General features: G+C 33.5%; 1 protein-coding gene and 1 pseudogene across 2 annotated transcripts in view; both read left to right on the top strand.

Annotated features, from left to right (window-relative positions):
- The window catches only part of REEP5 (receptor accessory protein 5), a 29,244-nt gene extending 7,632 nt beyond the window's left edge, over positions 1-21,612 (top strand). The window contains exons 3-5 of one of the 2 annotated variants that reach the window (XM_074281443.1): positions 5,825-5,963; positions 17,385-17,553; positions 18,842-21,612. In XM_074281443.1, coding sequence (XP_074137544.1) covers positions 5,825-5,963; positions 17,385-17,553; positions 18,842-18,891 — 358 coding nt within the window. In that variant the 3' untranslated portion in view covers positions 18,892-21,612. Of the gene's footprint in view, positions 1-5,824; positions 5,964-17,384; positions 17,587-18,809 lie in introns of both variants that reach the window. The other variant, XM_074281442.1, reaches the window with a different exon arrangement.
- Positions 6,045-17,367, top strand: LOC141552239 (inositol-tetrakisphosphate 1-kinase pseudogene; annotated as a pseudogene).
- Positions 21,613-25,612: the final 4,000 nt, after the last annotated feature.

Consider the following 25,612-nt stretch of genomic DNA (forward strand, 5'->3'; position numbering starts at 1 on the left):
TGTTTTCACTAAAATGTCACCAACTAATTGCCTGACTGATACAGTTACATATTTTAAAAACTCAGAATGATAAGATAAACTAATATTACCTATAGAGTAAGAGCTGGTACAGATCCTAGCTCTGTGTGACCTTAAGTCATTTCACCTTTCTGAGCTTTAATTTCCTCACATCTATAATGATAGGGTGTATGAAATGATCTTTAAGAATCTCATCCAGCTGTAAATCCTGACATCTTATTTTAGCAAAGAATATAAAATTTTGGCTCATTCACACTCATAAGTCATTTTTCAGTTTGCTCTTTGACTTATAACTGTACTTAATCTTTTCATCTCCAGGGTAATTAAAGGATATATGTATTTTCTTATGAAAATATTTTAATAACTTTTTATTATTATAATAAATTTAACTTAAGCAAGCCTATTCCGTGTCATAAAATATTATTTACTTAGTAAACCTGAGAAGCTTCTTTTTCTAAAGGCTTAAATAAATAAATATATATATTTAAAATTTATTTAAATAAATATCAAAGCTATTGAATATAAATTTAACAATAAGTGGTAAAGCAATGATATAGGTAATAATTTATAATATTCTAGTTGTGAGAACAAATACAGCCAATCACTTCAAATCCTTTTGACAACAATAGATGACTTTGTTCATTTAGTTCACTCGGGATAACAAATAACTCTTTGCTAGAATTGTCTTCATCCTGTTGGCAAGATGAAGGTTACAGTAGTTTCATAAGAAATTTCTTTCCATATTTGACAGGAAAATTACAGTATCTTTAGTTTCTCTAAAGGTAGCCTCTCTCTACATTCAATCCATTATAATATTTCCTCATAAAATAAGTTTGCAATTCTAACAAGGAAAAATTTCTCCTCATTTTTTTCCCTGTCTTCTCTACAGACTCCTCAGAAATCTTCATTGATTAAAGTCAAGAACACACACATTGTCCTTGACTCCATAGGGAGAAAAAAACTCATAAAATGACAGTATCTATAACTTTGGTTTCTATGCCTTTAAGGACACAGTAACAGTTTCTCAAAACTTTGTCTTGAGATTTTTCAGATAGGTCTTCTATTGTAATTTATGAAACTGTTGAAATAATCAAGACCATTTTTGAGAGGCTCAAAACTGGTCATAAACAGGGACATCTATATGCTTAAACTTATCCTTTCCCTAATTTTTCTATTTCTCTTGATAGCACCAATTTATGAGTCACTCAGACTCACAACCTTCCGTCTTTGTCACCTCTATGCAGCCAGTCAATTGCCCAGTCTGGTCCTTTTTATCTCTACTACTGCATTCACATCTGGTCTTTCCCCTCAGCTCCCATAGTTCTCTCTCAAGTTCAGGCTTCATTTAGACTATTTAGAACTTCTGTTTGGAGCCATGTCTGAATCAGGCTAATCTAATGGTTCAGATTTATAATTAAAATGAAAAAAGACACTTATAAACCTGTTAAGAAAAGATAGCTGTTGCTTGGCCCATAGCATGGAATGGGACATTCAACAATAATACACTGGGGTTACCTTGCTTCAGTTCCATATGGAAACTCGTCTGTTTTTCAAGGTGTGGTGATTCACATTGGAAATTTGATAAGTCTGAAGAACACTGAATCCATGGGAGCTAGACTTACTCTGCTCTGGACAACCAAGAATCCATTTAATGGTCTGAGGTGTTAGTCCTTATGATAAATCAAGTCTCAATGACAGTTTCCCTGTTATTTTTTTAGGGAAGATTTGCTTATAACCATACATCCTGGAGAGTAAAGTCAAGTGGACTTTAGAAAACATTGCTAACAATAAGATTAGTGGAAGTGACAGATTTCCAGCTGAACTGTTTAAAATTCTAAAAGATGATGCTGTTAGAATGTTGCACGTGATGTGGCAATAACTTTGGAAAACTCATTTTGACCACTGGATTGGGTCAGTTTATTTCCCAATTCTAAAGAAGAACAATGCCAAAGAATGTTCAAGCTATCCAATAATTTTGGGTAATATTGGATTTTTTTCTCTGTACCTTTGCTTTTTTGCTTTCCTTTAGATACTTAATGAATTGACCCCTCACTATCCCTAAAATTGTGTTACCTCCAGCATGGATCTCCTCTAGATATTATTAGTCCTTTCTGGATGTTTTCCCCATCTTTGTTTCCTTTAATTCCATTTCACTCTTCCATTACTCCTCTATAAATGCGTCTACTACAGTAATATCAGTCTCTAAATATGATGGGTTCTCTAGGAGAGGGCATAGGGAAAGGGGGAAAATTGGGACACAGGTTTTTACAAGGGCTAATGTTGAAGAATTGTCTACATATATGTTTTGAAAAATAAAAAGCTTAAAAAAAACCTAAACGTGATGGCTCCACTTCTCTTAATAGTGAAAAAAAATTTTTCTTATATTAAAAGAAAAAATTCTGCAAATCTTTATATTTACTTTCTAGTCATGTCCTCAGGGGAATGACTACTTAAAAAAAAAAAAAAAAAAAAAGCACCCATGAGTTCCTATATAATGTTTAAAGCTATTTCTATGTAAATCAATGCTCTTCTTAAATTCTATATCTGTTTGATGAGTAATTAATTAAGGCGCTTTTTAGGTTCTTTTTTTTTTCTTTTATGGTAATTGATTTATATTGGTTAAAATTCTGTAGAAAATTTTGTAGTTTGTGTCTGTCCATTCTTCCATCCATTATCCATTTTCCCCCACCAATAACATGTTTATAGGGATAATTGTTTAAATAGATGAAGTTGTGGTTGTATTAATCATGTCACATATTTTTCTCATTTTTCTTTTTTTTTGCTTTGTCTTTTACAAATTTGGATCTGTGCTGTCAGTCAGTACTTTGACTAGCAACAGCCAGCTGGTTGAAGAGTGACTCAGATCAGTAATAAGCCATTTTCTGTATGTTTAAATATAACCAATTACATTTTTGGTTATACTATTTAGTAGTACTCATTACTTCTAGCATTTTTAAATTCTTTTCTTAAAGACAGAATTCATAATATATAGGAGTAAATCTTCAGTATAATCTGCAAATCTTTGGCTTTTTTCATTCCTTATTCCTAGTTTCTGTTTTCTAATTGCATAAAAGTTATTGAAGATCAGGATATATGTTGATTTTATTTGGAGGTTTTGTAAAACTTCTCTCTCTTCTCCCTTTGAAACCTATTTTAGCACGTAAGTTGCAATTTTTATGTTTCTCTTTTTTTTGCAAATATATGTCATGAGAACCGAACTATGAAATAATCAAAAATCACTAAATTTTTAGAGATAATTTGGTGTTCTTTTACTGAAAGAGGACCAAATTGACATCACTATATCAGAGTGAAGGTTCAGTGTGCCCAGTTATGGGTGGTCAGACCAATACAAGTTTGAGAGCTTCTACCACCAATCAGGCACAAATAGTCTATATGAACATTTGGAGCAGAGATGTTTCTAAATTTGTTTCTCATATTTATTTTGAGCCACTGAAGTACTTAAGACATGATGCCTTTTCTAATGGGAGCATATCATTCTGGTAGTCTTGTGCCACTGTTCCCTATGTCATCAGTTCTTCAGAGGAATCTTGAAACTAATCTTGTATAGTTTCTTGTGACCTCTTAGTCCTTGCATTGTATGAGTTCTCTACAAAATAGTCTTTTAGGTTACCATATGTTTAACATTGGAACCATATGGTCAGCCCATCAAAGTTGTACTCCCTGAAGCAGAGTTTGAATGCTTGAGAGTTCAGCTCAAGAAAGGACCTCAGGGTCCAGTACCTTATCTTGCCAGGTGATCTTCAGAATCTTCCTAAGATAATTTAAATGGAAGTGACCCAGTTTCCTGGAAGGGTGCTGGCAGCCTGTCTAGATTTCATAGACATAAAACTGTGAGGTCATTACCACAGCTCTGCAGATTTTCAATTTGTTAGGCAGACTCTTCTTTCCCACACTTTCCTTCAGAGCCTCCCAAAGGTAGCCACTAAAAAGAGTTTAGCCTAACTCTACAGGATCACATCCTTATGTTCTCAATAGAACATTATCAACCAATGCTGAAACCACTGACCATATCCCTTAGTCTGAAGTGAATTCCGTTCTAGCCAAATTTATAACTGAAAAAGAAATTTTGGATGCCATTCAGCGACTCTTGTGTGGCAAAAGTGCCCATTATTAATTCTATTCCAGGTGATATTCATGAAGTAGGGGGTCCACTATTCTTACAAAGGCAGATTGAAATCTTCTGGGGTTTATGGCAAAGGATATTTCTCAGGAGTTTAAGAATCTCTTTTTAGCCAAAGTAGTCTATTTGTCAAAATGGTTTACCAGAGCGTGCTTTTGAATGTTTCAGCTTTTTAGAGTCACAAGTGAAAGTTGGCAGAATCAGGTCACAGAAAGCAGCCTTGAAAAAGGCTCAGTAGCCCTCAAATCAGAATACCTGTGCATTCCAGATAAGTAGACAAATTTTGTGGAGCTAGAATTGTGGAATTCCCAATCATGGATGAAATTCCTGTGGTCCAGAGGCAAAGGAAGACAATATTCCATTGTTCCTTCTGATTATTTTGCTGAGTTATAGTATCTGGGGGCTGTCCAAACAAGGAAGACAGAATCAGAATTAAATAGACATCATAATGTAAGCACACCCACTTAGCCAGGAAATACTTCAAGGAGCCTGCTAAACTAACACTCACTGGTCCTTGTATTCAAAGTTCTGCAAACTCACCATTAGTTAAGCATGTGATTTTATTTTTCCTGTTATAGTGATAAATTTGCACTGATCTAACTACTTATTTTTCTCCCAGCCTCTTCATCTGACCAGCACTTAGTTAGGTATATAATAGCTTTCACAGTTAAGGATTGTCTGATTATGGTTGAAAAAAGCAAAAAGTTAACTATGTTAGCAAAGAATTGATTGTGAAATTTTTGTCTTTATGTTCACTGCCTGATTTTAAGGTAGTTAGCTGCAGATTAACATTAGATAACTGCAAGTAGGATGCAATTAATATTGTAGAAAGAGCACTGATTCTAGAATCAAGATTTGACTCCCGTCTTGGATACTTCTCTGCGTAATCTTCAACAAGCAGCTTAATTTCCCTGGTTTAACATTTTTTTAAAGAGGAAGATGAACTGGATGCTTTTTAGGGTTCTTTTCAGCTCTTGAATTATGATCCTATGGTCCATAAAGTGAGGGATACGTGTAAGTCTTTTCTTCCTTTTTTTGTTTTTCACAGGAAAGTACAAAGAAGTTTTAAATAATGCTAATGTTTTATGTGTTCTTTGAGATAAATTTTCAGGTTGGGGGACATACTTATTATGATCCTATAGCCCAGATTTTCTAGCACCATTTATTAAAACAATAAAAATAAGTGTATTTTCAATAAGACTGTGTGAAAGGAATAGCCTTTGTCAGATCATGATGTCCTACTTGGAAATAAAGCCACCTTAAATATCATTTTGGCATTACTGAATACCTTCATGACAAAATGTCAAGGAAGTGGGAAAAATCCTTGTGAGCTTTGGTGAATGTTTTGGGGAAATAAAATAATTTTTAGTTCTCTATTTCATAACTGAATTCAGTCACAAGAATAGTATAAGGCTATGCCAAGAAATATGGGAAATTAAAAAAACAAAACCCTTCATAAAAACTGTTCATTAACTACAATAATAATTTGTCCATTTCCAGGGGTTATGATAGGTTGCAATGATCTGTTTACTTGCTTCATGACAAACTTACATGTCATACAAATATGTAAAATTTCTAAACAGTTTGGGGTTCAATCTATGGAAATAAGAGTGTAGAGGATATATTATAGAGACTCAACAAGACACATATTGTTTTTCCTTTCAGAATCAAAGCTATTGAGAGTCCCAACAAAGATGATGATACACAATGGTTGACCTACTGGGTAGTATATGGTGTTTTCAGTATAGCTGAATTCTTCTCTGACCTTTTCCTGTCATGGTTCCCTTTCTACTACATGCTGAAGGTATGTTGATTTTTACTTTGCTCAGTGTCTACCCTAATTAGGTACTTATCTTGATTTGTTTCCCAAAATAAAACACTGACCATGAACCCTGCAGCAGTAAGATTTAACTAATGACTTGTCTAAGAAATGCTTGTTTGCAGATCTCTTTATAATGTCTTATTGAAAAGTGACTCTAAGACTTTTTTTTTAAATCTTAGAACTACAACATTCATAAGAAGATACTTTTAAATATTTGTTGAATGTAAAATTCTATGGCATGATATAAATTATGTTCTAAATTTGCTATGATCCAGACTTACATATTATTGCCTAGCTACATAAGAATGGCTTTAATGTTTGATGTGCTCTCTTAGTAAGACATTGATGTATATTCCCAAATGGGGAGTGGAAGTCAAGTGAATAAGCCACTATTTCTGGAGAATGTGGTATTACCATTATATGGTACAGTAGTTTGGGGGAAAAAAACAAAAACAACTATGTGCTAGCTGTAATCAGGAAGCTCATTACCATTCCCTTTGCCCTAATCGGAAGCTGTTTCTTTTTTTTCCAAGCTTCCTCATTTACTAAGTAGAACAAATTGCCACATTTCTAAGTAAAGAATGGTTTATTTAGGATAAGGACAAAATCTGTGATTTCATTGATATAAGGTTATGTAATCTGCTGTTTAGTCATTATTTCTACCACCAAATAAAATAAATTAAATGCTAAAAAGCATCTTGAAAGCAATTTTGAAGATTCAAAAGTATTTGAAGGGTTATAATATGGATCCATAATTGAATCCAATAGGATATTTGAAAATTCCCTTCCTAACTCATTTTCTGACTTCATTGTATTTGTCTTGCTTTAATATGAGGAATATTCATTAGGTTTACAAATAAGATAATACCTATCCAAACTGATAAGTTTATTGTTTTATTATTCATTTTTTAAAAATTATTAATGTCCTTTGTGTTTATGTTATCTTCTTTTTTTTATCTGTCTTTTCAATTCATTTATTTTTTATTTATTTATTTTTTAAGTTATAGTTTTTATTTACCAGATATATGCATGGGTAATTTTACAGCATTGACAATTGCCAAACCTTTTGTTCCAATTTTTCCCCTCCTTCCCCCCACTTCCTCCCCCAGATGGCAGGTTGACCAATACATGTTAAACATGTTAAAATATAAATTAAATACAATATGTGTATACATGTCCAAACAGTTGTTTTGCTGTACAAAAAGAATTGGACTTTGAAATAATGTACAATTAGGGGCAGCTAGGCGGCTCAGTGGATAGAGCACCAGCTTTGAATTCAGGAGGACCCGAGTTCAAATGTGATCTCAGACACTTAACACTTCCTAGCTCTGTGACCCTGGGCAAGTCACTTAACCCCAGCCTCAGAAAAAAAAAGAAAAAAAAAAGAAATAATGTACAATTAGCCTGTGAAGGAAATAAAAAATGCAGGCAGACAAAAAAATAGAGTGATTGGGAATTCTATGTAGTGGTTCATAGTCATCTCCCAGAGTTCTTTCACTGGGTATAGCTGGTTCAATTCATTACTGCTCTATTGGAACTGATTTGGTTCATCTCATTGTTGAAGAGAGCCACGTCTATCAGAACTGATCATCATATAGTATTGTTGTTGAAGTATACAATGATCTCCTGGTCCTGCTCATTTCACTCAGCATCATGTCTCTCCCAGCCTTTCTGAAATCATCCTGTTGGTCATTTCTTACAGAACAATAATATTCCATATATATTATCTTTTTTTTATGAATATATCACTTTTCCTTTCCCCTGCAGAGAGCTATCATTTATAATGGATTTTTTTAAAGAGGAAAAAAATGCAAGTAAGCAAAACTAACACATCAGTTGAGTTTGATATTATTTGAAATATTTCACATTCATAATCCTCTCCACCTTTGTTGGAAAGGGATGAAGAATATTTTCTTATTTCTTTTTGGTGGAATACACTTTAATTATACAATATTTGGTTTCTTTTTGGGGTTTTTTTCTTCTATATATGTGTAGTCATTGCATATATGTTTTCCTTGTTCTATTTACTTCCCTTTGTGACAGTTCATATATGTCTTTCCATTCTGTTCATTTTTAAATTATTATTATAGCTTTTTATTTACAAAACATATGCATTGGTAATTTTTCAGCATTGACCCTTGCAAAACCTTCTGTTCCAACTTTTTCACTCTTTTCCTCTACTCCCTCCCCTAGATGGCAGGTAGTCCAATCATGTTAAATATGTTAAAGTATATGTTAATATATATGTTTATATATTTATACAGCTTCTCTTCATTTTTTATGATGCACTAGTATTCCATTAAATTGATTTGCCTCAATTTATTTAACCATTCTTCAATCAACGGTCATCTACTCTGTTTACAATTCTTTGCTATTACAAAAAGTTACATGAATATTTTGGTGTATAAGGGACCTTTTCTTTCCACTTTTGACCTTATCAACTGGACCAAATTGGCCCCTAACCTGTGGATGGCCAAGTTTTAAAGTGAGGGAAACAATTTATATATAAGCAAGAAAACAGATCAGACACTTATGTATTCCTGTCCTTAGTCAGGGGTCTCAAAATGGTGGGACTGAGCCTTGATTTATATGCTTGTGGCCAGACAGAGTCAAACAAGGTTGTTGAGTTCATAGCAGGGCTTTGTGGCTGGACCTATGCTTGCCCAAGCTCCAGGATGATCAGTTCTGTGATTTAGTTGAATTCTAGTCTATAAAGTTAGGAGCAGCATGACTCAGTGGAAGGAGCACAGAATTAGAAAAAGATCTGAAACTTTACCTCAGCTGTGCCATTTACTAGCTGGATAATTTTGGGAAAATTTTAATTTTTTTGGTCTCATTTTCCTCATCTATATAGTATATGAGGTTAGATTACATAGTCCATGAGGTCTCTTTCAAGGAAAAAAATTTCTGTTTTTCAAGAAAATCTGGGCAACCCTTAATTACACAGAAAGAGAAGAAATCTCTATGCCTGTTAACCTGCAGGATCAAATATAAACTTAGCTCTTTGACATTTCAAGCTCTTATTTATCTAGACCTTTCCTGCCTTTTTAGATTCTCACATTTTACTTTTCTGCACATTCTGTTCAGCCAATTGGCCGGCTTGTTGTTCTTCATACGTGACAACAATTTCCCCTCTAGATGCCATTGCATTAGCTCTCCTCCCATTTGTTCTGCTTCTTCACTTTTGCCTCTTAAAATTCCTTCAAGACTAAACTCAAACCCTACCTTCTGCAGGATTCTTTTACATTGTCTCCCTACTACACCCCCCAGTAACTAGCACTTTCCTCTCTGAAATTACTTCCCATCTATACTATGTCTTGTATATACCCACTTATTTACATCTAATCTCTCCAGTAGAAATGTGAGCTTCTCGAGGACAAGCATTGTTTCTGCTTTTCTTTGTATTTTTAGGGCTTAGCACAAGAACTGGCACATATTGAGTGTTATTAAGCACAAACATTTCTTTTTTTTCCTTAATAGTATTTTATTTTTTTCCAATTACATGTAACCATAGTTTTCAACCTTTATTTTTGTGAGATTATTTGAGTTCCAAAGTTTTTTTTTTCTCCCTCCCCAAGACAGCAAGCAGTCCGATACAAGTTGTACATGTACAATTATTTAAAATATAGTTTCATATTAGTCATGAAAAATCATGAAGCAGAAAAAAATCAGAACAAAAAGGGAAAACCATGAGAAAGGAAAAAAAGGTGAAAATAGTATGCTTCAGTGTTCACAGCTCTTCCTCTGGATGCAGATGGCATTTTCCATCCCAAGTCAGTTGGAACAGGCTTGTATCACTGTATTGCTGAGAAAACCTAAATCTGTCATAAATGATCATCACACAGTCTTGCTGTTAATGTGTGAAATATTCTCCTGGTTTTGCTCACTTCATTCAGCATCAGTTCATGTAAGTCTTTCCAAGATTTTCTGAAATCAGTGAAGCACAAAAATTTCTTGACTAGTTTTCTGACTATATAAAACAGCTTTGATACACATAGGATTTCTCCTATAGAATCTAGAAACAAATAATTCCTCTTCTGCTCCTGAAGAGTTGAAGTGGACAATTACATTTAAAATAATACTCTGTAGCTTGTGAAATAAGTATCTCTTGGGGTAGCTAGGTGGCGCAGTGGATAGAGTACCAGCCTTGAGTTCAGGAGGACCGGAGTTCAAATCTGATCTCAGACACTTAACACTTCCTAACTGTGTGACCCTGGGCAAGTCACTTAACCCCAGCCTCAGAGGAAAAAAAAAAAAAAAGAAATAAGTATCTCTTAATGGTTCTTCTCTTCTTCGTTTTTAAAAGTATTATGTAATCACTACACTAAAGTGAACATTAAAGAAGTCTCTCTTGGAGTCTCTCCCAGTTCAGTTCTATTAATAGAAAAGTTGGAATTTGACATAGAGTAATTCTGTTCTCTTGTCTTAGATGTAAATGACTTCCTATTTCAATGATCTTGTATGATTTTTAAAAATAAGATTTATGAAAAAAGGACCTCTTTTCTTTTCCTGAAGGATACAAAAAGTTTCATAAGCTCACAGAAATGCTGATTTTGCTTAACAGTTTTTCTTTGTTACTGAAGAAAACTTATTGACTGAATGAGTGTTTATAGAAGGAGATATATCTGGAAATAACTGCAATGTAAAAAAAAAATCGATAAAATTTTTTAAGAAACAAACAAAAATAAAAATTGAGGTTTTTGGTAGCCAAAGAGGTTCAGTAAGGTTCTAATGAATGTCTCATGCAAAAAGTGGTAATAATAATTAAAATTTATATAGAGCTTACTATGTGCCAGGCACTGTACTAAGCATTTTACATTTATCTTATTTGATCCTTACAAAAACCTTGGTAGGTAGGTGTTATTATCTACATTTTACAAAAGTTAAGTAATTGCTTTGTAAGGATCATTTGAACTCAAATCTTCTCGAATTCAGCCCTAGAGCTCTCTATTGCTGATGTTGGCAAAAAAAATTTTCTGAAATTAAGTCATGGCCAAGATACTTCTTAACACTTACCATGTCAAGGCTACTGCCATTTTGACCAATATTTTCTATTTGTGTTTTAAAATTTGCTAAGCATTATAAATATATATGTATATACATATACATATATATGTATACATGCATATATGTAATTTTAAAATTTAAAGTAGATATTCCAATTATGATTATCCTAATTTTACAGGAAAACTGAGGCTGAGAGAAGTTAAGTTTCTCACTTAAAGCTGAGTTACTAGCCCACCTTTTAAGTATCATAGTTTCAAATCTGGGTCTTTCTGACTCCAATATAATCTATCCATGAATTGCACTATCTCTGGCATTTTTACTGTTTTCACTTACGGACATTGCAGTGAGTAGACCCTTAGCTTTTAATTGTCATAGAGTAATGACAGATAGTAATTTTTTCATATCCTTCTTGCTACTTTCAATGGTGTCAAGAAAAAAAATCTATTTTTTAAAAATAAGAAATATATCCAATTTCTTAGAATTTATTTCTTCTAAATTTGATAAAGTTGATTCTAGACTCAGGGAATTTGCTTCTTTCATTTTGTTAAAATTAATTTTACAATAAGGCAAAAAAATCACAAATGTGTTTCTTAATCTTCTATATATATTCATTGAAGTAAAGCATTTCAAATAATTTCAGATAAAACAGTAGCCCTTAAGGAGTATCTTTAATGGTAGTGACTTTAATTTATTTTTCCATAATGAAAACAAGCTTAGCTCTTTTCATGAAGGCTTTTCTCATATGCTGTAGGACACAATGTCCTTTCAGCCTTACAAAAACCACTTACCCTTGACTCAAACCACTGTTTCTGAAATAGAACATTTTAGATGTAACGCTGGCCACTTGCCCAAATATAAAGCACACTAAGGTCTAGCTTTATCTGTACTGTTGGAGAGTAGAAGTGGTATAAATATAATCCAAAACAAGATTGTCCTTGTACATTTATAGCTGGCTTTGGGATGCATTAAATGATTGTTTTACAGCAGACTTTGCTTTCTACTGATACTAGTTTGTCTTAATATTAAAATCATTTTATATTTCTATTGTCACATTGCAAATGATGGGTGATAATGAAAGTATAGTAGAAAGAAAACAGATTGGCATTATGGTATAATGAAAAGAGGATTAAACATAGAGTCAGGTGGTCTGGGTTCAAATCTTAGGTCTTGTATTTATTGCTTATGTTTCACTGGTCAAATTATTTTATCTTTCTGGATCTCAGTTTTCTTATCTGTAAAATGGGGATAGTAATGCTCACACTTCCAAATCCAAATGGTTATTGTAATTTAAATGTTTGATAAGCCTCAAAATTACTGTTATCACATAAGATTGTTATCTTATTTTGGATAACTGCACATACAAATCAAAGAATGGGTATAGCATATCCAGAATAATTCTCTTTATACTAATAGCTTATCAGAACTTCTAGACCCCAAACTAAATTATAAAGAGGCTGTTATAAAAACCATTCGGTGTGGGTTAAAAAAAATAGAAAAGTAAGTAAATAGAACAAAATAGACAAGGTAAAATCAGAAATAATTGAACTGAATAACTAAGTGATAAATTCTAAACTATATGTTACTGAGAAAAGAATTTCATACTTGATAAGAACTGCTGAGTCTTATTTGGAACCTAGAAAGCAGTCTAGCAGAAATTTCGCTTGAATCAACATCTTAACTGCAAAATGCTTACATAACCTGAATATTAGATCATAAATCTAAAACTACAACCTCACAGGTCATTGAAGATCATAAAACTAAACAAATCAGAAGAAAAGCAGATCATATACCTTTACTAGATAATGAGTAAGTGATGAAATATTAGTCAAATAAGGCATAGAGGCAAAAAGAGAAAGAAGAGAAATTTTTGATTATGTGAAACTGAAAATTAATGTTTCTAAGGATAAGAAAGGAAGTGGTAAATGGAGGGAGGGGATGTGGAAATCTTTGAATCAAATATCTCTGATAAAGGTTTGAAACCCAAGATATATGATATGTAACAGAAATATGTAAGATCAAAGGTTATGAACAAACAGTTCTCAAAGGAAGAATTACAAACTTATTAGGTTCCTTACTAGGAACCTACCTTTCCTCTGGCTGGAGGTTCCAGAAGCGTCCCAAGAAACCTGCTCCCAGAGAAAAGGATTTACAGAAAAGAAACCTCTTCCCAGAGAGGGATTATAACTGAGAGACAACAGAACATTACACAAACTATTAACAACCATATGAAAGAATGCTTCGGAAAAGAAAAATATAAATCAAAGCAACCATGAGATTTTATCTCACATCAGCAAGTTGGCAAGGAAGGCAAAAGATGGGAATAATCAGAATGAGAGAGATTGTAGAAAGACAGGCAAAAGCATGTCATTTTTAGTGAAGATAGAAAGATTTCCCAATCACTATTCATTTTGGTAGTCCTGGGTCTTTGTCAGAGTAGTCATGCTTCTTCTTACTTTGCTATCTTAAGTGGCCTATATAGTATTCATTTATTTCTAATCTGTTCTGATACTTACACAAGCAAAATAGTCTATATTCCTTGTTTAAAAAAATGAAAATTTCAAAGTCCATTTTAATATAAAATATATGCTGTTTACAAAATTATAGGAAAAAAGCATTCTTTTCACCAGTTGACAAAACTGAACCTTTTCAATAAACACAGGACATAAATCAATTGAAAATATTCATGAAAATTCAACTTTTCCTGAAGATGTTCTTATTTAATAGCAATTATGAAAACTTAATGCCTCAGATTACATTCACGATTCTGTTAAACATTTTTGAAGTACATAAATGTTTTCATGAATCTGGTTTTTGGTAGGTTAAAATCTTTTTTGTGATGTAGATTCATATTGCACAGAATGTTGTACACAGTATGTACATTGCAGAGAAGATAGGAGCATTAGACTTGAGTCAGGGAGATGTGGATTTGATTTCTGCTTCAAGTATTTAAAAGGAAGAAAAAAGGAAATGTTCAATGCGTTTGCCATTTTTATGGATGCAAAGAGAAAAATTAAATATGATGCTATTGCTTGAAAGATACAATTGAAGGGCAAGGTCATTTATAGAAAAGACGCTGATAGTTCTCAGAGAAGTTATAAATGCAGATGAATCAGACCAGCAAAGATTTCATGAAGAAGCCATTACAGACATTACAGAAAAGACGCAAGTAACCATAGAGACATCTTTGTCTCAGAAGGTTGCTGAAGCTAGGCCAGTTTGAGATACATATAAACTAGTTTCAGCTCAATATATGTGGTACACACCATCTCAGCAAAGAGTTATCTGGGTGGTAAAAATACACACACACACACACACACACACACACATACACACATACAATGAGACAATATATGTAAAGAACTATCTCATTGAAATGATCCTGGAACTATTTTGCTATTATTCTTTTAGGTTTAATAGTCTAAAAATATGTGCAAGTATATTAAATAGCCTTTTTTCAGTTGAATGGGCTGCAAATTCATCTTTGTAAGCTCATTGCAAACACCCTTCTTCCCACGTGATTTTGAGCTTCTCTGATCAAGACTTCTCTGAGTCTTGATATTTTGAAAACTTTTTGTTCTACATAAGTTGAAAATTGAGCATTTTATATGGCTATGTCTATTATACCATTGCTCTTAGATTTTTATGAATTGATGTTATCCCTGAGCAACTATGGACAACAATTTTGTCTATGATAAAAATCTGATTCTAGTACTAGAGTAGTGAAGAATTCAATCATGATATTTCCAGAATCATGGGGATTTGTTTTCTTTTAGTCCATGGAAGGTAATAAGCTACTGGTATAGAATTCTAGAAATAATGGCTTAAATTCATATCATGCTAGATACCCTATAAGTGATACATTTTCACACCTAAAATGATGTTGCACAATTTCTTCTATTTCCTTGCATATACATGTCAAGGCTCCTTAAGAAGCAGTATAGTTATTTTGAAATATTTAAGAACTTACCAAACATGATTCCAGAGGACAGATGACAAAGCATATTACTCATCCCCTAACAAAGGATGATGGACTCAGGGTAAAGAATGAGACAATTATTTTCCGGATATAGCCAATGATGGAATTTGTTTTGCTTAGTTGAACATATTTGTTACAAGATTCCATTCCCCTACTAAAGATTGTGTGGAACGCAGAAGAGAGAAAATTGATTTTTTTTAATGGAAAACAATAACATTTAACTTAAAAAAAAAAAAGAAGCATTTTTCAGTTTCCACAAACAATTTTTGTATGATTCAGCAATCTGTTCAGTGTGTCATTATCCAAATAATATTCACTGAATGGATGTCCTTAATGAAGCATTTTTTGATTATGCTCCTGATCTTAGCCACTTTTTAACTTAAAAGATGATGTAGAGGGGCAGCTAGGTGGTGCAGTGGATAGAGCACCAGCCCTGAAGTCAGGAGGACCCGAGTTCAAATCTGGTCTCAGACACTTAACACTTCCTAGCTGTGTGACCCTGGGCAAGTCACTTAACCCCAGCCTCAGGGGGGGAAAAAAAAAAAGATGATGTAGGGGTTGGAGGAGTGAGAGAATTGAGAAGAACACTTGAGGTTGAGACAATTGACATAATAAGGTTGAGAGTCTGAGTAACAGAAAGGATAGTATTCCAAGGAATAATGAGCTCCATATTGAGAGTAAAATGTTATAATTAAATAGATAGACAGACAGATAGATGATAATAAGCAGTTGGAAAAAGGAGATTGGAGACAGATTAGGACTGGAAATACAGATTTGAGGATCATTTGCATAGAAATAATGTTTGAAACTATGACAGCTGTTGGGAGCATCAACTGAAATAGGATAGAGGGAGAATGCAAAGGACCCAAGACAGAAAGGACATATAGTTAGTGGGTATCAATTAATTGAAGATCCAGTAAAAGAGATTGAATAGGAATAGTCAAAAAGTTGAGAAGAGCAGTGTCACAGAACCTAGAGTCAAGCTTACCAAAGTGGGAGGAGGAAGGTGGTAATTCCAGCAGCCCGGCGATCCTGTGGTGGTCCCCAAAAAGGCATTGGAGGACTAGAAAGTAGGTGTGTGCATGCGAATGCACACACATACACACACACACACACACACACACACACACACACACACACAAACACACAAACACACAGGTGCAGGAGAATCTTTCTTCCCAGTCCACAACCCCCATCCCATTTCTAGTATTAGCAAGTGGAGGAGGATGGTATTACAGGAAGCAGTGGCAGGTGGAAGAACTCAGTATAGAGGTACTAGCTGAGAATAGCCCAGTTTCCAGGCCTTTGCCAATCTGTGCAGGAAAAGAAGCATGAAAACTCAGAATTAGCAAACCATTTGAAGAAAAGAGCCCACAGGATGTGATCATATACAAACTGACTGGTATTATTCTGGAAACTGATCGGAATGACAGCCAATTCTTGGAGCTGGTTTATAGATTCCAGAAATATGTTGATTTCACTTTGAGATCATCATCCTGGATCTCCTCCCAGTTATTAGAATTCTTCTATATCAATCCAATTCCTATAAACTTATTTTTTAAAAATGGAAGCCCTCATGAAAAATGAACAGATCTGTTCCCTATCCTTCATAGAGTTCACAAGCTTATGTGGAAAGTTACCATTTGGCTTCTAGAGAAGAATGTTCTGGCTTTCCCATTGGTTTGAAAAATCAGAATGGCCCACAGCACCTACTGTCATGAGATAGACATCATCTTCAGTGAGGAAGGCCTCAGTGCCATTATACCCCCTTGATTGATCCAGAACTTCATCAATAACAACTTTGTTATAAAATGTTTGGGGTAGGTGAGTCCTGCATCACGATACAGAGAGCATCTTTGAAGAACTTTTCTGCAGGAATATCAGACAGTCAATATTCTCCCAGAGCTACATATTAAAATTAGAATCATCTTCCATCCTGACAGCATTGGACAAAATAGGAGTGTTTGGGAAGCCCATTTTAGAGTTTGAAAGGTGTGGATTAACTGATATTGCATAGGACATTGTTTTGTTGTTAAGACTATTATAACATTAACAGTAGGATTTGTTTTTTTTTAATTGACTTTTATAATACTTTACTTAATACTAGTTCTGGATATTTTTGCAGTTAACTTCCATGATTAGAAAATAATGGCAATTGCCATTGTCATTACTAGAATGTAGTCTTAATTAAAAGTCATTTAGCAGCTGGATTTTAATCTCTCTTCCAAATTAATTCTTACCCTCATTTTCACACCTCAACTTTCTATTCATAATAATAATTTTAAAAAAACACTAGGAATAAATTTTTGCAAATGTAAGTAGTGGTAAAATTATGTGAAAAATATTAAACAACAGGAGTTACAAGCTTTTATTGTGCTGGTCTAACTTTGTCACTAAATTTGATTCTTGACTATACACAGTGTGGCTTCCTATTGTGGTGTATGGCCCCCAGCCCTTCAAATGGTGCTGAAATGCTGTATAAGCGTATCATCCGCCCCTTCTTCTTGAAGCACGAATCCCAAATGGATAGTGTGGTGAAGGACCTGAAAGATAAAGCCAAAGAGACTGCAGATGCCATCACTAAAGAAGGTAAGACAGATTTATTTAAGTATATGTGGAATTGTGCTGAAATTAGTCCCTATAACCATCAAACAGAAGCTTTTCTTAGCCTTTATCAATAACACCTGGACTTCTTTTTTATAGTGTTTGTTTTTAATATCTTAATTTTTTCCCCAATTACATAGTAAAACAATCTTTTTTAAAGTTTTGAGTTCTAAATTCTATCATTCTCTCCCCTTTCCCCTTCCTGAGATGGTAAGCAATCTGTTAAAGATTGTACATGGGCAACCATGTAAAAATATTTCCATACTTGTTATTTTGTACTAGAAGACTTGAGAAAGGAAGAAAGAAATAATTAAAAAAAAAAAAGAAAGAAATAATAAAAGAGAAAATTAGCATGTTTTATCACTGGCCTTTTTGAAATTGTCTTAGATCATTGTATTGCTGAAAATAACTAAATCATTCATAGTTCTTCATTATACAATATTGCTACTACTGTGGTTTTTGCTCACTTCATTTTGCATCAATTCATATAAATATTTCCAGATTTTTCTGAAATCATCTTTTTGTCATTTCTAATAGCCCCAAAATAGTCTGTCAAAATCATATACCACAGTTTGTTTAGCCATTCCCAAATTGATGGAAATCTCTTTAAAGTCTAACTCTTAACCACCACAAAAAAAGCTGCCATAAATATTTTTGTGCAAATAACTCGTTTCCCCCTCCTCATTTTAAAAAACTCTTTGGGAAATAGCAATATTGCTTTATTAAAGTTGATAAGCATTTTTATAGCTCTTTGGGCATAGTTCCAAATTACTCTCCAGAATGGTTGGAGCACTTCACAGCTTCACCAAAACTGTATTAGTGTCCCTGGTTTCCCACATTCCCTTCAGCATTTATCATTTTCCTTTTCCAGTCTAATAGATTGAGATGATATTTCAGAGTTGTTTTTTGCATTTCTCTAACCAGTAATGATTTAGAGCATTTTTATATGACTGTAGGTAGCTTTAATTTCTTTAAGACCTTTCACTCTTAGAGATATTTAAAAATACAATTAAAAATGGTTTCAAAGCTGGATTCTCTAAAAGAAGTGAGTAGAACTAGATCATTTTCATGTCACTTCTCATCTTTGAAATTTTTATAATGTATTCTTTTGGTGAATTTCATCAATGTCTTTGGTTTTTGCAAGGCGTTTTAATCCTGACTATCTACCATTGTGTCTTACTATACTTGAAATATAATCACCCACGTTTTGTTAGCTAAAACACATATCCTATATGACAAAGTCATTTGTTCTCTCTTTTTCACTCCACAACAGCCAAGAAAGCTACTGTGAATTTATTGGGTGATGAAAAGAAAAGTACCTAAACAGCGAACTGGATGAAAGCCCTCTTCTATTCCACATTTTACTCTCCTGTTACAGCTCTGTTATGCTGGGGACTGTGGTATAGTAATAATAATAACATTGCCTTGGAAACCTTTTTGATCTATTAAAAAGGAATGTGTTGTAAGTTTTTTGCTTACTTTTTTGCTGCTGTCTGTATAAGCAGTGAGCATTTTAATTTAAATTCATTCAATGCAGTGGACAGTGTTCAAAGTTTCTTGAGAATGTACTCTTTTCCTCTCTGAGTTAGGAAAAACATGTCATACCACAATGAATACAAATAAAATTAAATATCCCACAGGCTCTATGCTTTACTGGCTTTTCTGTGCATGTATCTTCTTGTATTTATGGTTTGTGGGTTTTCATGTATTGTATGATTTTTGTACTATGATTCTTAATGTTTTAAACCTTTTTTGTGTACATGCAAAAAAAAAATGTTTCAAAGGGTAGATTTAAACTATTATGCTAGATAAGGTACAATTTAACAATATGAATTTTGTACCAATGATGTTATTTCAGTGATTGCCTATGCCATTTGTTACTGTTCTGTACAAAAAGTGAAAGCACTTATTTGAATAATTATGAAAACCTAATAAAAACAGCATGATGTCACTGGTTAGTTTTTTCCTAGGATGATCTCTATTAAGAATGATGATATAGAAAATCCTAGAAAAATGGACAATGATTATAATTATTATACAATTATGAAGTCTAATGAGATTTGTATAGCTTTATCAACTTATTTATAATTAAGATGTCTAGCTTCCCCCCCCCCAAAAAAATTATAGAAGTTGAATGCCAAGAAACCAGGAATAAGAACAGTGTGTTACATGCATGGCAAAACATGTAATGCATATCAATAATTAAAGGTCTGATACTTTAGATAGCAAGGATTTTCTGTACATTTTCAAGTTTATTCTAGTTTATTGGAATTTCACCTGCTGCCATGTTTAGCCTTCCCTCAGTCTAGATAAGATTGTTTCTTAAGTCTTTTCACAGAAACTATCCCTGTTTTTTAATTATTTTCTTTTAAACACTAACAAAGGACCTTCAATTCTGACCACATGCTGTATTTCTGTGTAATTGAAATACATATTCATTAGATCTAAAATCAATGATAAAAAGAATAGAACAAGCAGGAATTCACCAACTTAACTTTAAGTCTAATTATAGTATTTCTCAAAACTTCCCTTCATTTTATTATCTGGCTTAAGTCAGATAAGAGGCAATCTTGTCCTTTAAATCATCTTCCTGCAGTTGCCCATTAAATGTTTTTATTTCTTTTTTCTCTTGAACTTATTTCCTGATACCAGTTCAGGCACAGCCCAAAAGTTTGCAGTCACATGATTATTGCAGGCCAAATATATTATAGACACATTTACAACAAAAAAGGGCTGCAAGAAAACTGAAACTTGGAGGCTTTTTAGGTTCCTTTTGGCTTGGATAACAAGAAGTTAACAATCCCATAAACACCAATTAGTAAATTATATTCAAAATTATTGTATTTAAGATAATATATTTTATTAGATAATCAGATATGACCACAATGTCATTTCATAATGAGAAAATATAAAATTGAAAGGCAAGATCTTCTTAAATAATATTATACTATAATAATTAAAGGCTAATATTAACATTTTAATATGTAATAAATAGAATTTGGGGAAGATATTAATAATTGTGAAACTGTTTTAAAATTTCCTTCAAAGTATCAGTAAGGGTGAATTTTTTTTTTTTTTTTTTTTTTTTTTTTTTTGCTGAGACAATTGGGGTTAAGTGACTTGCCCAGGGTCACACAGCTAGGAAGTGTTAAGTGTCTGAGACCACATTTGAACTCAGATCCTCCTGATTTCAGTGCCCTAGCCACTGTGCCATCTAGCTGCTCATGGATTATTTCTTTAAAAAAAAAAAACCAAAAACCTAAGTAAACCATATCACCAAATCAAAGGAAAGCAAAAATAATTACTTGGGGAAAAATCAATTCCTGTAGCCAAAATTAAATTATTTCTAAATTTTCAAATGTATTCTCCTTGGAGAGATGAACCACACTTTTCTGACATAAAAATAGAATTAGCTTAAAATTTTATATATGGAATATATATCATTGGATAAGTTGGGGGATCCTAACTTTCTCTATTGCTCTTAAATCACAAGCTATCAATAAACAACTGCTGTTAGATGTAAAGTAACAATTCAAAAGTGTACAAGCATTTGAATTATGTACCTTCTTTCAAAAAATACTTCTCTGTGGATTCATTGGTTCCAGCAGCTGAAAGGTTCCATTGTAATTAATAAAAATTGTATTGTGAAATTGCTTCTGTCAGCCTTTCATGAAATAAAGGTCTCCTAGAAAAACTTCATGGCTGTAATTTGGATAAAAATAGTTTCAACTTCTGTGTCTGACAATAAATAAGCTTAGATTTGCCATGTGAAAGTGTTTGAGAGTTGCCAACTTGTTTAACACCAACTTGTACTATACTGTTTTCAGAAAGGAAGGAAAGAATTAAAGCTTTTCTTTTATTTTAAAGTGACAAGTCATCATCCTTCAGACTAGTATTGTTACTGCTGGTCTGTAAAAATGTATTGTTAGAACAGCCAGTTGAAAATAAATATTGCTAGTCCTTAGTTCTAATTTATCACTTGTACTGATGATGTGCTGTATTGAATAAAAGATCCAAATAAAAAGCTATTCTTAATTTACTGGATTTTTTTTCAGTATTTGTTTTGACCAAATATTTGAAATAAAGTAATAAAGGGATTGAGGAAATCTGATTTTTAAAAATGTAATGCATTACTATTATATAAGGTAATTCCAAAATTTAAATGAGTGTGAAAAATTCATCTATTAAGTTAAATGATTGGTCCATTTTCTTAATGCAAGTCAGAGGAAAGATTTTTGTCCACAAATTGTCCTTGCTCCATATCCATCATTAATATCAGTTATGTCATACTGTTTCATGTCATCATCACCATCACAGTAAAATGTCTCATAATTTATTTAAGAACTCTTTGAATAAAATTAAATAAAAACATTTTAAAAAATACTTATTGAGCATGAAATAACACAACTGCACAACAGTCTGTCTTTTTACACAATAGCTGGGTAAGCTTTAAACATTCAAGGAGGGATGATCAAGGACATGAAAAAAGACATCAACTGCTTGTGTGAATACTGTCAAATCTTTCTGAAACTACATTTTTTTTCTTTAATGTAAGAAACAAGATAGAAAATCCATATCTTTAAAGAAAAACTTAACTATTGAATTTTCATTAAAACAAAGGCATCTTCAATTTCTGCATTCAATTTATACAAGCAAATATCAAAGACAAAGAAAGCAAAATAAGGTCAGCAGGGATTTACTTATAAAAGGCTATTGTGGGCAGTACATTTTCAGCCCAGTGCTATAGTGAGAATAGTTCATCAATTACTACTGTTTGAATATGACAGAAATTTCGTTAGCCATAAAGAAATAATGACTTTACCCTTGTTATACTTACGTAGGTGATAGACTAATAATGAAACTAATGTTTCATAATTCAAACAATAATGTTTGAACTAATGTTCAAAAACAATTAAAATGAAAGGTTTTCTGATTGGCCTTATACATAATATTAATGCCTATCAAATGTGTAGCTTAATATTAATAGTACTACAGGTTTCATTATGTATTACTAAAAGTTATGTGACTGGGGCAGCTAGGTGGTGCAGTGGATAGAGCACCAGCCCTGAATTCAGGAGGACCTGAGTTCAAATCTGGTCTCAGACACTTAACACATCCTAGATGTGTGACCCTGGGCAAGTCACTTAACCCCAGCCTCAAAAAAAAAAAAAAAAAAAAAAAAAAAAAAAGTTATGTGACCCAGGGAAGTTCACTTCATCACCAAGTCTCAATTCTATATCATATATTACCTATCTCAGAAATAAATTAATACATGTGTGAATGAATGAAAAAAAAAAACATTATTCTAAACACTGGGGATATAAATTAAAGGGGGGGAAAACAGTCTTTACTCACAAGGACTTCACTTTTTATTGGAAAAGATAACTCAATGGTAAATTGTAACTGCATGCCAAATGGAAAGATCTCATGGTTCTTAGAATATGTCAGTTATACCTCTTCTTATATATTCCCAACTGACATAATTCCATCATTTCTGATACTGAAATTAGTTTCTGGACCTTGGAAAGGCAAGAGCACAGAATCGTTTAGGAACTGAATCAATGATTATGAAGAAAATGTTTTATAAATTTTTAAATGATTAACTTAAGGTCATTTTATATCCAAAATTCTTAATTACATTAAGGACTCAGATAACCAAAATTTGGTAATTTCTGCTAAATTTTGTTGTAATCCTTGGATTTATTCTAACATTTGTAAGTCATTATATACTTTATAAAACAAATATGTTATGATTACAATTCTTTGAGAGAAGGGAGTTATTATACTCATTTTCCAGAAAGGGAAATTCAGTCAAAAGAGTGAAATGATATCAAAAAATAAAACACAGCTAATGTGACAAAATCAGTCAAATCAAAGAAATTTTTAAAAAGGCAAATTCATTATCTTTCTCATGAAAATCATGATCTTGCCATATAAAGTAGGTCAGGCTTTTTTTTTTTTTTTTTTTTTTAAACATTTAAGACCAACAAGCAGTCTTCTGGTAATTACTTAGCTAAACTGTAAAGGATAATGCCATTTAAGGAAAGAATCTGAGTATGATCCTAATTAAACCCTTTGGCTTTGGATGACAGACCACCTCTAAGATCTATGTCCTTTTTCCCACCCAGAAAAAGACAATTTATACTGAGGTAATTTATAGGGCATTGAGGAAAACTCTGGTCTTGAGTTCAAATCCAGTCTCAGATATTTACTACCTACCTGACCCTGGGCAATCATTTGATCTTTAATCTGCTTGTTTCCTCAACTATAAAATAGGGATGATAGTAACATTTACTTCCACGGTTGTGAAGATCAAATGAAATAACTTTTGTAAACTGCTTTGCACAGTGCCTGGAACATGAGGGGCAACATATGGTAGCCTTATAATGCTAACTATTAGCTGTTTAGTGTTTAGAAAGGACTTTTCCAAAGAATATTATTTTATATTTCCCCAAACTCTGTGTTATTGGTTTTGTTTTTATTCTCAGAGATTACTTGGTAACCTAGAGATCAGATAGGAAGCTTGGAAGCAAATCTTGCTTCTGCCGTATCAATTGTCTGACCATGTACATATTACTTCTTGAGCCTTTGATAGCTCTCTAGGATTAAAGTGATAGAAGATTTAGGATCTTTGGTAGAAAGAGCTGCCACTAAACAAAAGCCAGTATGTGGAGAATGCTACAATTTCAAAATACATCAAATTTCATCATAACATTATACAGTGTAATTAGAGAAATAAGATGTTTCTGCCTCATGTCATTGCAATACAGAATCACAGAATTCTAGAATTAGAAGAGATGAACCCCTTAGCCAAAAAAGAATCTCCATTATAACATATCTGATTTATACTTAAATTATACTTTCAGTTGTCAGACAACTGGTCATCCAGCATCTGTTTTAGACTGAAAGGGTAGGGAGGCCTGGGAATACTCCAAAAGCGGCCCATGTCACTCTTGGTTAGCTTGAAATGCTGGGAATTTTTCTTGACAAGAAAACAAAATTTACCTCTTTGCAGTATCACTCTTGGATGCTGCCCTTTACAAACAAAACAAATTTCATTCCTTTGCTTAAGAATGCCCTTCAAATGCTTGAAGACAGTTATCATCTCCTTGCTGAGTCTTTTTCCAGATTAAGTATTGCCAGCTTCTTCAGTTGATCTTCATATGATATGATTCTGATTGCCTTCCTCTGCAAACTCCTAATTATCAAGGTCTTTTCTAACTAGTAGTTCCCAGAGCCAAATACTATGTTTTAGGTGTGGTCCAAACAGGACCATTATCATTTCCTCAGCATAGATAAACTAGTCTTTACTAACCTTGAAGTCAAGTTTGAGAAGTCTGGAGTTCCTCTGTGAAGGAATTTCCTCAGATGCAAAGGGTGGCCACTAATAGGGAGAGGGACCCAAGGCATGGAGAGATTGGTGAGAATCCCTTGGAGGTGCTTGAGCCACCCTATAGGGCATAGCTCCTGACTTCACCAACAGCAAGTTGACCTGGGGAGATTACATAATCCCTGGGCTTGCAGCACCCAGGCAGGCACAAGGAAAGGGGGTGGGGGAAAGGTGAGGCAGCCCCAGCTCATTCCTGCACGAGAACAAGTGAACATTGACAGCCAAGACTGTGGCAGGCTCCTATACAACATAACTCAAGGGCCCAACAGTTACAGCCCATCACTCAGGGCTCTATCCCGGCATGGGAGGAGGGAGGGGAGAGGGGAAAAATAGGTTCCAAAAGTGGTGATTTTCTTATCATCCTGACACAGGCAGGGCCTAGGGGTGAAATGAGAGGCCCCTGTAAGTGGGGAAGAGTGTAGCAGCTGGCCTGGCCGCATAGGCAGTAGAATTACAAGTTGTGGAATAGTACCCAGAGGAATCAAGAGTGGGAAGAATGCTTGGACCTAGTAACTGATGACAGGGCCGAGATCCAGGCTCCAGCAATAAACACGAGTGAGCACTGGCATCAGTGCTGGTAAACATAGGTCTGCTGCAGTCTTCTGCTTACTGACTGGCCCATCATATTGTTGTCCCTACAATGTCTGGCAATAA

This window comes from Sminthopsis crassicaudata, chromosome 1 (assembly GCF_048593235.1).
Source record: "Sminthopsis crassicaudata isolate SCR6 chromosome 1, ASM4859323v1, whole genome shotgun sequence".
Classification (NCBI taxonomy): domain Eukaryota; kingdom Metazoa; phylum Chordata; class Mammalia; order Dasyuromorphia; family Dasyuridae; genus Sminthopsis; species Sminthopsis crassicaudata.